Here is a 15,559-nt window from a genome sequence, read left to right on the forward strand (position 1 = left end):
GATTACTTCAAATCTTTAAATATGACATAAAGCTTAGAAAATATAGCCAGAAAATTGAGACTGCAGAAGTGCACAAACTATTGTTATCACTAAAGGCGTATTTTTAGCCAGTGATAACTAATCTAAATATAGATATAACGTTAATCGTTTAAATATCTTCAATTTCCCCATGATCGTTGTACATTTCAAAGCCTGTCGTGAATCCACCGTGCTTTCATCACTTCGTTTAGCGAGTTCCTTATTCCCATGGTACGTCATTTCTGAACACGGATCAGGGGACGGTAACGCATGCTCCAACGTGAGGGTAAAACAATTAAACTTGGTTTTACTTAAAGTTTGGACTAATATTTTTAAATAAATAAAATAACGAATAGTGTGTTGTCAACTATGGCAAATTCAAAATTAAGTTGAACAGAGACCTATATATGTTAGACAGTTAACATAACAAAGAGAGTTCTTGGTACAACACACTCGCACACACACAATATATATATATATATATATATATATATATATATTATATATATATATATATATATATATATATATATATATATATATATATATATATATATATCGTTGGTTGACCATCGGGCCCGATGAAGTCAATCCTGCGCTGATGATGAGTCCGATACGAAATGTGCATGTCCTTTGAGCAGTGTGTACACTGGAGGCATGGGTTGCTTCTTGACGTTGAGGCCTTCCTGCGTTCTCTGGCGTCAGCGACGTTCGTTCTGCGGACATCCTCGAAAGTTTTGCACCCATTACTAGCAGCTGCACGCCAGCCAGGTCTATCCTTGGCGCATCACTTCTAGGATCATCTTAATGAACTTCCTAGGGCAACCGAGTCGTGATAATATGACCCATAATGCATCTATGTTGACCGTATCGAAGGCCTTTGTGAGGTCTATGAAGACACCGTAGAAGTTCATGTTTTGTTCAATGCACTTGTCCTGTATTCGTCTCACTGTTAAAGATCATGTCGATCATGCTCCGATCTGGTCTGAAGCTACATTGGGCCTTCGGGGACATTACCGACCATACGGTTGAGAAGGACGTGCGCCATAATCTTGCCTGCAATCGACAGGAGTGATACGCCTCTGTAGTTACCACAGTCAGCTTTGTTCCCTTTGTTTTTGTATAAGGTGACGATCACTGTGTCTTTGAACTATTGTGACATAAACTCCTCCAAAATGTTGATCAGGGTGCTGTGCAGTGCCTCAAGTACCCTAGGGCCAGCTGCTTTGATGTGTTCAACAGGAATTCCAACCGCGCCTGGTGCATTTCCAGAGCTGATCATTTTGATGGCTCGCTCGACTTCGTCCGTGGTAGGGGAAAGTCTAGGTCCGAGATAGTTGACTTCAGGACAATTGCGTCTAACGCAGCAGAGTCTTCAGTGGAGGACATGTTAAGTAGGTTGGAAAAGTGTTCCTTTTACCTTTCGATGATACTCTCTTTTTCCTTGAGCTGGGTGGTCCCGTCAGAAGAGATAAGTGGGGTGCTGCAGGATTTCGACGGTCCATAGACATCTTTCAGAGATTTGAAAAACTCTTTCGAGTTCTTAGTGTCTGCCTAATACTGGGCTTCATCTGCTTTGCGGCCCCACCAGCTATTTTGCATAATGCAGAGTTCTCTCTGAGCTTTGCTCTGCATGTATTTGAAGCGATCACGTTTTGAGACTGAGTCACCGTCGTTCTGCCATTCTATATAGGCCTCTCTCTTTTGTTGAAGGATGATGCTTATCACTATATATATATATATATATATATATATATATATATATATATATATATATATATATATATATATAATAATAATAATAATAATAATATTTTTAAAATCGGAATGGTATAAAATAAAATAATATAGCTTCGTCCTAGGTGACTACATACAGATTTCTAGCATGAAGCCAATATTCACCTCTGATGTGTGTTTGATCTTATTGACCGACTGACCTCGGAGATCCTCATTTGCCAGATCCAAAGAGGACAGGTAATATCTGGTAGCTGTCTGGAGTTGCCAGTCCCTGTGTTATATACTGTCCGTGTCTAAGCGATAAATTATTGCCCACTGTTCTAAACCACTGGTACTCTTTTATCACAGGCACGTAATCAATGTATGTAAACCTAACGTTACAGACTACCAAAGCTATACCTGGTAGTTTTCACCTGCGGTCTGACCTCATTTTTCCTCCCTTAATTTGGCGTTAGAAGGCGCTTTTATTAGACCCTTAGTTCTTCATACCTCCCTCCTTTTCTGCCGATAATTTTTTTAATGCAAAGAGGGGACCATATAACTCTTATTAAGGCGTGTGTCCACGCACGCACACTTGGTGTCGGTAGACTTCTTATACAACGTCTGAAAGATTTGCCCTGTAATGTGTATCAGAGATTACTTGCGACAAAATTAGCATCGTGTAAAATATACAATTAAACTTTAAATATATCAATGAATATTCAATAATCCAAAGTCTTTTGTCGACATGAATATTTTTTCCCTTGGTGACTTTTTAAACTTGATTTCAAACAAATGTAATGCTTTTAAAGATCGTCACATTTTTGCTTTGTTTAAAAAAGGAAGAGGATATTTTCAGAGAATATGTAAAATGAAATTTCTGTGAATACATACTTTAGCTGGGTGTGAATAAAATACTTTCGTCGTATGACGAAAACTGATATATTTGTGAATATAGAATTTCGTCGCATGGCGAACTCTGACATTTTGAAGGTAAATAGTTCATGCGAAATCAAACAACAAATTCACGAATAGGGCGGTCTAAACCTCAGTAACACCAGTCTTCCTCAATAACAATAAGCATGCACGATTAAACCTCAGTAATGCCAGTCTTCCTCAATAACAATAAGCATGCATGATTAAACCTCAGTAATGCCAGTCTTCCTCAATAACAATAAGCATGCACGATTAAACCTCAGTAATGCCAGTCTTCCTCAATAACAATACAGCATGCATGATTAAACCTCAGTAACACCAGTCTTCATCAATAACAATACAGCATACATGATTCAACCTCAGTAACGCCATTCGTCCTCAACAACAATACAGCATGCATGATTCAACCTTAATAACACCAATCGACCTCAATAACAATAAAGCATGCATAGTTTTCTGTAAACATTGTGAAAGCTTCTTTTATGGAAATCAGAGAGATCTATCAGAAATTCAACAAAACTATGCAAAAGTATATAATGCAGTCTTTAACATAGGAAATATAGATATCATTTGATTAGCAAAACACATGAAAGTGCATAGATGTAATTTGTTTTATTAAGCAACAGTTTTGGGAAAGACAAAAGATGAGAGGCGAAGAGAATCAATTTGGAATTTACGCGGAAATTTGCACGTTCACTTCTTGCAAATCAAATTACAAATTTAGTATGACACGTACATGTACACAATTTACTTGTATATGCTCTATTCACTGACGTTCTCTGCGCCACTATTTATCATACAATTACGAACATAAATTAAGATGGAGAAAAGCTAAGGTTTCTTTTGTTACTGACATTAGCAATGCAAGTTCTCTGAAGTTACAAATCTCGGTGTTGTCTATTGTCCCTGTGATATGTAGTGTCCCTGTGTTATGTAGTGTCCCCGTGTTATATACTGTCCCCATGTTATATCCTAACTGTCCCTATGCTATATACTGTCCTTGTGTAATATACTAGCTGTCCTAGTGTATGTATTATCCCTGTGCGATATACTCTCTCACACGTTATATATTAGCTGTAGCAGTTCTATACAATATCCCTGTCCCATATCCAATTCAATGCTATATAATAGTTGTTCTTGTGCGACCTCCCACGTGTTATTTATTAGCTATCTCAGTGCGGTATAATGTCACTGTGTCATATAAATTCATTAGTTATATAATAGCTGTCCCAATGTTACATACTGTCCTTTTGCCATATCCAATTCCATGCTATACAATAGCTATAATAGCTGCCTCAGTTTAAATACTGTCCCTTTGTCAGATACTCTTCCATTTACTGTATACAATGCTATAAAATTCTCCTTGCGTTTTAAACTCGCTGCTGCTGTTTAATATACCTTTCTTCTTGAATGAAACTACTGTCCTGAAAAGTGACAATGGCAAGAAGAAACCTGTTCAGCAAATTGAGACATCGAGAGCCTTGCATTTATTGCCGTACACCCTGTAGCATGCTTATTGCATTACACTAAGTAATAACGTTTTTATTGCCGTTATGTGCTATAATAGAAATGGTCATGATTTATTTGTCATTTATTGCACCACCTGTTTGTATTCCGAGTTTTAAACCCTTTACAGTCAAGGTAGTGTTACTTGACTTGAAATACGACCACTCGACTCAGAAAGTTGTCCCAGGCATTTTATGAGCTTCATCTTTGAGGTCTCTGAATATTCTGTTACTGTCCACTATAAAGTAGAACTTTGTATATTCTGTCCATTATCCAGTAGAATTCTAAATAGTATGCCCTTTGTCCATTGTCCGGTTAAACTTTGAATATTCTCTTACTGTCCACTATAAAGTAGAACTTTGAATATTCTATAACCGTTTATCATCAAGTGTAACTTTTGAATATTTTGTCACAGTCCATTGTTCAGTAGAACTTTGAATATTCTGTCAGTGTCCACTGTCCATTATAACTTTGAATATTCTGTCACTCTCCATTGTCCAGTAGAACTATGAACATGTTTTACTGTTCGTTGTCGAGTAGAACTTTTGAATATTCTGTCCCTATTTATTATTCAGTAGAAACAGTGCATATCTAAGTACTTTACGTGCCTCTGTTACGTGTGATGGGTGATAACACTGAGAGAGAGAGAGAGAGAGAGAGAGAGAGAGTCAACTTCGTCTTCAATTGACGACTCCCCATGCGCCACCAACTTAACGACCAGTTATCAAATATGTGTTTGTTCATTCAGAAGCTCACAAGTCGGGCTCTGTTTGATTTATTAAAAGGGCCCCTGGCGCCAGAGTCGAGTCTCGAGCTCAGCCAATGTTGGTATGTGAGAAAGCTTGCCACTAGCTTCATTCATGTATGAGGCTCTTCCCGGGGTTTACGCGTCTTCTTTCCCCACCAGTGAAACTGTTCACCTTGTATAGTTCGTTGTGTTCTGAAAAATGGCGTTAAACCCAGAACGAACAACAATAACATTTATTAAGGAATGACAAATAGAGTGTTGCTTTTGTCTGACTGTGAATCGCTGTAGTTGGGTCCACGTCTGTCACCTTCCCATTTTCTTGAATCTATGATTTAAACATACTGACAAAACCCGTCTAGACCCTCATCTCCCGTAAGTGAAAATGTTTTATTTATCTGAGTCCTTATCATTAGATTTTCTTTAATTCCGTTCTCAAAGAATTCTCAAAACTAATCTTGTAAAAACCTTAGGAATAAATTGTAGCACCAATTGGGTTTCTGTGGTTCCCTAGTGATAATATCAGGTATTCTTTTTAAAAAGTACGCTTAGGTCACATGGATTTGAGCCGAATTTGAAATCAGGCAGACAAACGTAACATATATAATCGTGTAACGTTTGATCAAATTTAAATATAAAATGACGTAATAACCACTCCAATTCCCTATATCTTCTCTTATGAAAATTTCGTCCGTAGAAATGTCTATATTATCAATTCCACATAAGATATAACTTGCCAGGATTAACTCAATTTATTTTTCGACCTTGTGATTACGACAAATGATAAAACACAAATATGCTTCATAAGTGAAAATACCATAGTATGGCAATAACTATAGTTCCAATGAATTTTCCCTAAGTTTTAAAGATGTATCGCTGGTGGCATTTGATGCAGGATAGGGAACTACTGACTACCATTAGAATGGGGATACAGACCGAAAGCCTACCTGCTCATGTGCTATTTATGTACAAGAATGTGAGAAGTCCTCTTCCTCAGTGGAAGAGAGGGCAATTCAAGCAGTGTGTAGCAGAATGGACAACAAATATACAAATTTCCAAAACACCTAATCCGGGTCCTTTGACCATAATTGCTTTGCTATCAAGTCTGTCGTATGATACGAGTTAATAATGACGCACAAATTCAAGGTCTGGCTTTTAGAATGTAGCCGTAGTAATGAAGACAAGAAGTATTAACTTATTGCGAATAATGATAATAATAATAATAATATTAATTATTATCATTATTATTATTATTGTTATTATTATATCATTAAGAATACTCTTATTATCAGTATTATTGTTGTAGTTATTATTATTATTATTATTATTGTGGTGGTGGTGGCATTTGAATGCATACACGATTGTTTTATATATGGCACATTTCTGAATAAACCAACTGGATGCCAAAATGGTAAGAGCAAACTCAAAAAGTTATCAGTTTGTGAAGTGTTGAAACCGATGCTACGACCTTGTCAGAACGCCATTATAGGTCTTGTGAATGGAATCTTTGAGATGCCAAAGGAGTAATACTATCTGGATCACTACACGTGACTTGGATATAGGATATCATGTTGTACCGATATTCGGATCACTACACGTGACTTGGATATAGGATATCATGTTGTACCGATATTCGGATCACTACAGGTGACTTGGATATAGGATATAATGTTGTACCGACATTCGGATCACTACAGGTGACTTGGATATAGGATATCATGTTGTACCGATATTCGGATCACTACACGTGACTTGGATATAAGATATCATGTTGTACCGATATTCGGATCACTACAAGTGACTTGGATATAGGATATCATGCTGTACCGATATCCGGATCACTACAAGTGACTTGGATATAGGATATCATGTTGTACCGATATTCGGATCACTACAAGTGACTTGGATATAGGATATCATGCTGTACCGATATCCGGATCACTACAGGTGACTTGGATATAGGATATCATGTTGTACCAATATTTGTCCTTTCAACATACCCTACTGCAATATAAAATCTACCCTTGTAACATTCATCCCGGAACTATGAGTCGAATAGTGCGGATATTAAGCCAGGAATCACGAAACAATACAGAACTCGATCTCAACATCCAACTCCCCAAGACCTCCAGGATCAGTAAAACTATGAGACGATTCCGAACTGTTCGTAGTCTTATCTTTCTTCACAGTGTTCTTTATTGTCTTGTACCAAATTTGTGAACTTTCGACCTTCCCTATCTTTCAAATGTATCCCTTTCGAATGCGCTAATTTAATGACATAATTTCGGAAGGTTGCACAACGCTCAATGAAAACATCTGGGGAATCACCAACAATAGTTGATTACGTTGTGTATGCTTGAAATAGAGAGAGGTAAGACCAGCAAGAGAATGTAGTGTTGTCTGTTTCGGTAATTACACAATGCCCCAAAGCTAAAGCGAACACTAAAGGCCACAGTAAGGTCACAATCATACAATTTTAGCTATTGCTGATAAGTTTGCCACTTTTCTGTGGAGAACATAAAACAATCGAGCAATTGTTTCCTTTTCAACAGCGTTAGCAATACAGACAAAGAGCTGAAAACGTTTTCTGTTATTCTACTGTGGAATGTGTTCTGCCGTTTTCCGCACACTCACATATATTACTTCAGTTAACACATTTATAATCATTTTAAACATGCATATAAGTCATTAAATTAGCAATAAATCCCCTTCCCTGCAAACATAATTAGTGGGGCCCCTCCAATAAAAAGTAGTTTAATGGGATATTTGGATCCCCACTGGGCGTACTCCTGCCCCATGCCACCCCCCCCCCCCCGCCCCGAAGTTGCTCTGTGTCTGTTTGTTTGGGTGCAAGGCCACTAATATAAGCAATAATTCAATATTTTAGATGTAATCCAGTATGACTGCCAATCATAACTGAAAGGTATATATTTACTCTTCCACTTTCAGCAGTATTTCTTTCGGTACATTTTTGTTACCTGAAGGCCCTTAACGTATATGAATGAGGTCATTTTACGTAGTTTTTGTTCAAGTCCACGTTTGTTTGCACAAATGATTGGTAAAAATGTCCAATGACGTTTCATCCAGTCGAGGTCATGATGCAAATATGATACCCAGTAAAATAGGTTAGATTGTATTCATCGCGTTACACTGGGCCTAATTGATATAAATCATGCGACCAAGTCAAATTCGGGTTGTTATTATTTTTCCTCCATTAAAGAGAACTCGAGTTTAAAACGCATAATTCAGGGTTGTATGTTATATTTCTGTTTATAACTGGAGCAATAGTTTGTATTCTTGAAACCGATGAGCAGCATATAAATTTTCTTTATAAAACAAAAAAATAGAAAAACAGTAATTGTGTAGTGTCCTTAGCTCCAAAGGACGAAGCGATGAACGATCCACGGATGGGACACGATTTTCATCGGAACGTGTAAAAATGTGGTCCGCGCATTAAACAAAAAAATCTCCCCAAACCCCAGTTCCCTTGTCTTCATATGGTCCCTGCTATTATTACTACACTATTACATTATTGCCAGTATAACACCCTCTTCTATTTGCAGCTGATGTTTTGTTTTAATTGGTCACGAAAGGTAATAGTGAAACTCCGGAAGACGTTTCCAGCAGTATGCAGAAATTATAATATGGTATATTCGTCGACATTCCTGCTTTAAGCCTTTTCTAATTCTGTCGCCATTCCTGGACATTAGTTTTCTCAAGGCAATTAAATATATTGAAACATGTAAACGGATGTATTCTTCCCTTTGGAGTGTAAGCAAAGTTGCAAAATATGTATTCAGCACAAGGTACGATACATATACTGTTTTAGGAACTTTTTCTGCACAATTTTTAAATCGAAATGTATGTAATTTGTTAATAGTGATTTCGCTGAACAATGCAAATGAAAAGAAAAAATAGGTTGGAACATATGTCAGATATAAACACACACACACACGCACACACACAGACATGAGTTTGATCTTACGTTAGAAAGAAATATTTGGAGCGAAACAAGGATAAAGAAAGAAACTTACATATTTCTTTGTTTCCTTGAGATGCCCAAAGTTTGCATTGTCCGATGCTTGGTGTCGGAGTGGGTATGTTCGGTTCTTTTGTCGTGGATTTGTCTCCTATAATTGCAGATGAATCTCCGTTGGATCCCGGAAAGTTGCAGTGACACTGGATTGTCCCTTTATTTCCAGCAAAATGAACTATTATTCCGACACCAACTGCAATGAGGACCCCTATAAGGGCCAAAGCGAATCCCATAGCCGTGCTTACGTAGCATCCTCGTTTTCCTTCGTTGCCGTGAGTCAATGACACATCACTAGAGAAAGATTTCATTTCATAGGCATCGGCCCCCATTTTGAAAAGAAATCCTTAAAAGCCTGAGAAAATCTCTTATGACAATGACGTAAAGTGAAATACGAGCAATGGAGAAGGCGAGGTCCTTGTCTTAAGATATGAGCTTCTGGAGTCAGGCTTGATTTGATAGAATCGGGTGATGCGCTGCCCGTATTATATATACTGGCTATCGAAAAACCCCGCGCAGGTTTTCGGAGTAGCGCTGAGGAGTCTTTATTATTCGACTTGGACGATAATCGTGTTTACCAACCTGTTAAAGAGATGAAAAATAGTGTCATATATATTGCGACTCCAGTTGCTGATTTATGCTTTAGTCGTAAATCAATTTTACAAAATGTAAAAATAATGAAGATAACTATTATGATTGTTCTATATGTACTTTCTGTTCTGGATAAGTAATTGTATATTTTTCCATTCCCATAATTTTAAGAGAAAAACAGAATGAAAAGAACAAGTCTAGATAACAGAGAAGACAACTTATAAAACTTTCCAGTCCGTGTATTTTCTCACCCTTTTCTCAGTACGTTTTTAATCTGAAGAAACGAAGGAATTACGCTGAGCCAAAGAACAATTTATATGAAGTATGATGAACACCACAATGGAACAGCGATGCTAACTAAAAAAGGTATCATTCTACACCCGCATCATTTCTTAGCATTTTAAGGGATATAAAACGAAAATATAAATTATTATTATTATTATTATTATTATTATTTGAATATTCCTTGATATTCTTTAATCGTTGTGCATTTAGTTCAAGATATTTAAATTCCATTTGCAGATAAGCATTCCAACTAAACTTTTAGTGTTAAATCAAATTTGAAATATGGCGTACCTTCGACTGGCTTAAAATTATACATAAATTTTTTAATTATTTTTAAAGTTAACTTGAAACCAGCTTTTACCTCCGGCTCTATTTTCCTCAAAATTCAATGCTCAGCATCTCATTCTAACAGCAAAGTCCGTCGGGAAAAAAAAAGACATTGCACTGAATATACAGAGATAACAGAAGGACAAAAGACTCATCACTATGCTTGTTGTTTCCCCTTTAATGTTTACAAAAAGGATAACATACGATGTACGTTTCGCACCACATATATGTTATGCCAGCATAGAATTACATAATCAATAGCTGAATGACGCCGTTCACATGTTTTCCTAAACGATCTACTTCACACGATACAGACACTCTCTTAATAAAGGGATTCCAAAAAGCAAGTGGTTGGGCAATTGGTTTTTGTTCCCTCTTTTTTTTTTTTACATCACCACATGCGCAGGTGAAATCAAAATATTACATTCAACCCACACTGATACATTTCTTTTTGGTTACAAATATTATAAGCTTAAGAGTTACACACTGGTCAAAATATAACCCTTTAAAAGATAATCAATCTGACTTTTTTGCTTTTATTTAAAACAATACAAATATTTTAGAGACAATAAAGCTGGCGAGATATCGGATCGGGTTAAATGCAGGGAATAAAGACGGAAAGAGACCAGATTATACGCAGGGAATAAAGACGGAGAGAGACTGGATTAAAGGAAGGGAATAAAGACAGATATAGACCGGACAAAATGCAGGGAATAAAGATAGATATAGCCCGGGTTAAACGCAGGGAACAAAAAAACAAAAAACAAAAACAAAACGGGAGAGAGCGGATGAAATACAGGAAAAGAGGACGGATATAGGACAGGTTAAATGCACGGAATAGAGACGGAGAGAGACTGGGTTAAATACAAGGAATAAAGACGGAGAGATACCGGATTAAATGTATGGAATAAAGACGAATATAAACCGGTTAAATGCAGGGGATAAAGACGGAGAGACAGGGTTAAATGCATGGAATAAAGACGGAGATAGACGGGGCAAAGGGGAATAAAGACGGAGATATACCGGGTTAATACAGGGAATAAAGACGGAGACAGGGTTAAATGCAGGGAATAAAGACGGAGATAGACGGGGTAAAGGGGAATAAAGACGGAGATATACCTGGTTAATACAGGGAATAAAGACGTAGACAGACAAGGCTAATAATGTGAATAAAGACGAAGAAGACCGCGTAAAATGCAGGGAATAAAGACGAAGAAGACCGCGTAAAATGCAGGGAATAAAGACGAAGAAGACCGCGTAAAATGCAGGGAATAAAGACTGAGATAGACAGGGTTAAGTGCAGGTAATAAAGCCGGAATTTCCATTTTCCGTTTTTCCTATCTCTTGCAGTCACTCTTTTATGCTAAGGTCCAATTAGCTATGAAGCTGGATCGGTCGAGGGGGCTGGGCGGTGGGTGGGGTGTTAGATATTATTTCGTCACAAATGAAGAAGAAACAAAGCAACAACAAAACTTTGCATGCAATATTTATTTTCCATCGTCTTTTGTTTGAAGTTAATAACTGTGAAAGTATGCAAGATAAGCTATGCAAGTCAGATTTAAATGGACTCGTATGGTAATCCAAACTTAACATAAAAATCACACACACGCACACACTCACGCACGCACGCATTCACTCTTTTAATACCATAAAATCTGAACAATAAGAGCGTAAGGAAAAATGTGCATATGGAGAACTAGTTTATAATGAAAAGAGCATATAGAAAATGAACACACATGGCAAATAAGAGCTCACGAAAAATGCGCACGTATGGAACATAATAGGAGGATGCATGGAATGTGTGGAATGCGTGCGAGTGTAAATTAGAGTATACATGGGCCTTCATATTTTTTCGCAGTTCGTATAATTTCGTAGTTCATATATTTTGTTTACTTTGATCGAATCTGCATGTTATTTCCTTTCGAATTAATAATCCGTAACATACTGTGTTTAATATGGTTAATTCGCATGTACATATTGAAACTTGTTCAAGACTTGCATCTTGATACATTTCATTGTCATTAAGCACATATGCGCAAAAGTTTATCCAATATACCTACGTTCTACTGGGCTTAAATAATTTCTAGGAATTCAAGATAAGATCATTTCTTCCTTTTAACTATTAAGTGTTGAAACCACCTATGATATTTTTCAGCAATAACAAGAATTTAAAATTAACTGCTGTGGTGCACATATTGGACATCAGCTCGGTACCATATTTGTTTAGAACAAAGTAGAAATCATTAGAAGTCTATTGGTGATAACCCCATGTCATAAATGTCATATATTTATTGGGAAAAGTTAAAGAGGATTTTAACGACAGTTGTCATGGCCGCCATACTCGATGTATTATGCGAGAGATTGTGGTAAAAATGCCATGTTGATATAGCCATCCATTTATAGACGATCAGATATAACACTATTCTCAAAATATGACTTTCCTTTCAGCAGAAGCAATACAAATATTTTCGAGTTGGACATCAGATCGGCACAGGACCTCTCCGGTGGCCTAGATGTAAGAGCGTCCGCCACCAATGCGGGAGCTCGTGGGTTTGAACCCTGGCCGAGTCATACCAAAGACATAAAAATGGTACTTAACAGCTGCCTCGCTTGGCACTCAGCATTAAGAGGTTAGTGTTAGGACTGGTCAGCTTGGTGTAAGGATAATGTGACAGTGTTAAGCATCACTATAAATTGCCACACTGCAGACATCGTAGCGATATGACTGAAACATTGTTAAAGCTACGTTAAAAATCAAAAGCACACACACACACACACAGATCGGCACCATTTTCATTTAGGACAAGCTAGACGTCATAAGAGGTCTGCTGGTGAAAACTTTACATCAATGTGACTTTCTGTTTAAGTGGAGATGCTGTACCATTAATTTTAAGACGTTTGCCATGGTGGCCATAGTGGATGTCAGATCGGCGCCGTTTTCATTTAGACATAGTAAAGAGTCTGTTAGTGAAAACCCCATGGTGCTATGACCGTCAATGTAGGAGGAATTAGCGATGACAGAATTTTCAAGAAGTCGAGGTGGCGGCCACAATGGGCGTAAGACCAGCATGATTTTCACAGAACTCGACGCCATAAGAAGGTTCTTGTGAAAACTCCATGTTGATTTGGCCATCCATTCAGGAGGAGAAGCGATAACATGGTGTTTAAGATGGCTGTCGTGGCTGTCATCTTGGATGTTAGATCAACATCATTTTCATTTAGGAACAACTGGACCATGTGTGTAAAATTTCACGGTAATCCTTCATGCAGTTTAGGAGTAGTGATAACAGACTTATTTTAAATATACATACGACGGGCACGAGACCATCAACTACGCTCTTCTGCTGAAAGACCAATAGAGATAAATACAACTGAATAAGAATTGCACTAATTGAAAAGGATATATTCTAGATTTTTAACGTCTGAAGAAAAAGAAATTACAATTTATTTATTTACTTAGATTTAGATTAATTTCAAAGTTTTATACCGGTAAGTGAAATTATACTAACGCTTTGTACTATAAACCTGTGAATCGCGGTGACTCAGAAGTTAGCATACCAGGCTCGCAAACCAAAGTTGGCGAATTGGAATTCTACCCAGTTCAACCTGTGTTCGATGCTGTGATGCATCTCGGGCATTAGGTATTCTAAAATTGAACAAGTCTCCTATTTAAAAAGATCTTGAAATCTTAAAAATGAGTTTATGATTTGCCACTGCAAACTGGGAAAATGAAATCGAGAACAGCAACGTACAGGTGAAAATGACAGCTAGACGTGCTCGGCGAGGATTATAAAGACGACGTGGCTATTTTTCGTAGGGGCGTACCTAAAGTATTTGGTACCCGGGGCGGATCTTTTCTTTGGCACCCCCAAAAATAATTTTAAAATGTAAGCACACAGAAAAAATATTATGATTGCAAGTAGATTTTTAAACAGTAAAGTGCTGTCATAAGCGAATTGTAAATAACTTTTACTTTGGCGAATTTTTCATTTGGTTTTTGAAAAAAAAATGTACTGGTATTTCAACTCTCCCGACGGACACGCCACCTTAAGTCTGTCGCCCTGGGTGGACCTCCCCCACTGCAACCCGCTGAGTTTGCCACTGATTGTTGGTGTTGTGAAAGGATAACTTCTTTAATTTGAATGACATACTGCATGGTCTCATGAATCGAATTAATAATATTCAGAAAAAAATTGGAATAGTTGAAAACGTCCTTTAACATAACTTAAAGTTACTTTTTTGTGCGGGGTGGGTGGGTGGGGCAAATTGCACGAATCCGCTGAAGGGTTTATCAAATGTGGTAAATATCTTCCGAAGTGTTTTGCAGACTTCTCTCCACCGTCTAACGAGTATTTCTATACTACCTGAGTCAGGCGATTGCTCAGGCCATTCAACAGTTCTAATTTCGTTTTCTTCAAAACAAAAGGTTTTCACGAGCCTTAAGAGACCATTATTGGCACCATCTGCACATAGCAAAGTACCACACAATAAAAAGTAATGACCCTCATGCAAATACTGGTGCATGCCATCAAAGGCGAATAGCATTCAGTAACAACTACGTTACTTTCTATTGCTTACATCCAATATATAATTTTTCAGCCTTTGCTATAATGGCCGAGAAATCATGAAAGTTCTTTTGGTAGAACATGTTCATGAAATAAAACGCAGTGACATTAATGGAGTTGGTTACAGTTTCTGCAATCGTCGTATGATGCACCAAACATGGGACAGAATGTTATATTATGACTGACGGTCAAAATTTTCTGCTGTACAAATCTTGAGGAACATAAATAGATAAGGGAAATAGAAAGGGAAAAAAAATAGAAAACTTCAAACTTTCAGGATGAAGACAGTGAAAAACATAATGAAGGATACATGGAAAGAAACAAGGAAGAAACTTACAAAGATTGGAACAGTTATTTAATAAGTAAAATACTAATACTTCTAACTACAGGTAAGCAGGGACGTCATTTCAACTTTATCTTTTTTTTTGTGAGGGGGGCAAAACTTTATGGGGGGCGGAACATGATGTGGGGTGGGGCAAAAACTTGACGGGCTTGTTAATTTTCGTATATAGGCAACAGCACATTTACATTTTACAGCCTTGCCCCCGTCCCCAATGACGTCCTTGCAGGTAAGGAGAAACTTATTTACGTTCACAAAAAATTAGTTAATTAGTCATTTTCAGCAGCAAATTTGGGATATATAGTATAAAGCAATGCACGCTTGGTAGTTATGGTATCGTCAAAAGCCCACGTGTTATAGACATACTTGGTAGTTATGGTATCGTCAAAAGCCCACGTGTTATGGACATACTTGGTAGTTATGGTATCGTCAAAAGCCCACGTGTTATGGACATACTTGGTAGTTATGGTATCGTCAAAAGCCCACGTGTTATAGAC

General features: G+C 37.4%; 1 protein-coding gene across 6 annotated transcripts in view; it reads right to left on the reverse strand.

Annotated features, from left to right (window-relative positions):
- LOC149772815 (aminopeptidase N-like) overlaps nt 1-15,559 on the reverse strand; it is a 139,300-nt gene that overhangs the window by 90,647 nt on the left and 33,094 nt on the right. For all 6 annotated transcript variants that reach the window (XR_016417590.1, XM_089947267.1, XM_089947271.1 and 3 more), the window contains exon 2: nt 8,956-9,536. Coding sequence is in view for 5 of the 6 variants with exons in the window: in XM_089947267.1 (XP_089803393.1) it covers nt 8,956-9,286 (331 nt within the window). In the remaining variant the exon portion in view is untranslated. The remainder of the gene's footprint in view (nt 1-8,955; nt 9,537-15,559) is intronic.

This window comes from Sinohyriopsis cumingii, unplaced genomic scaffold, assembly GCF_028554795.1.
Source record: "Sinohyriopsis cumingii isolate HCF-2022 unplaced genomic scaffold, ASM2855479v2 utg001170l, whole genome shotgun sequence".
In the NCBI taxonomy this organism is placed as follows: domain Eukaryota; kingdom Metazoa; phylum Mollusca; class Bivalvia; order Unionida; family Unionidae; genus Sinohyriopsis; species Sinohyriopsis cumingii.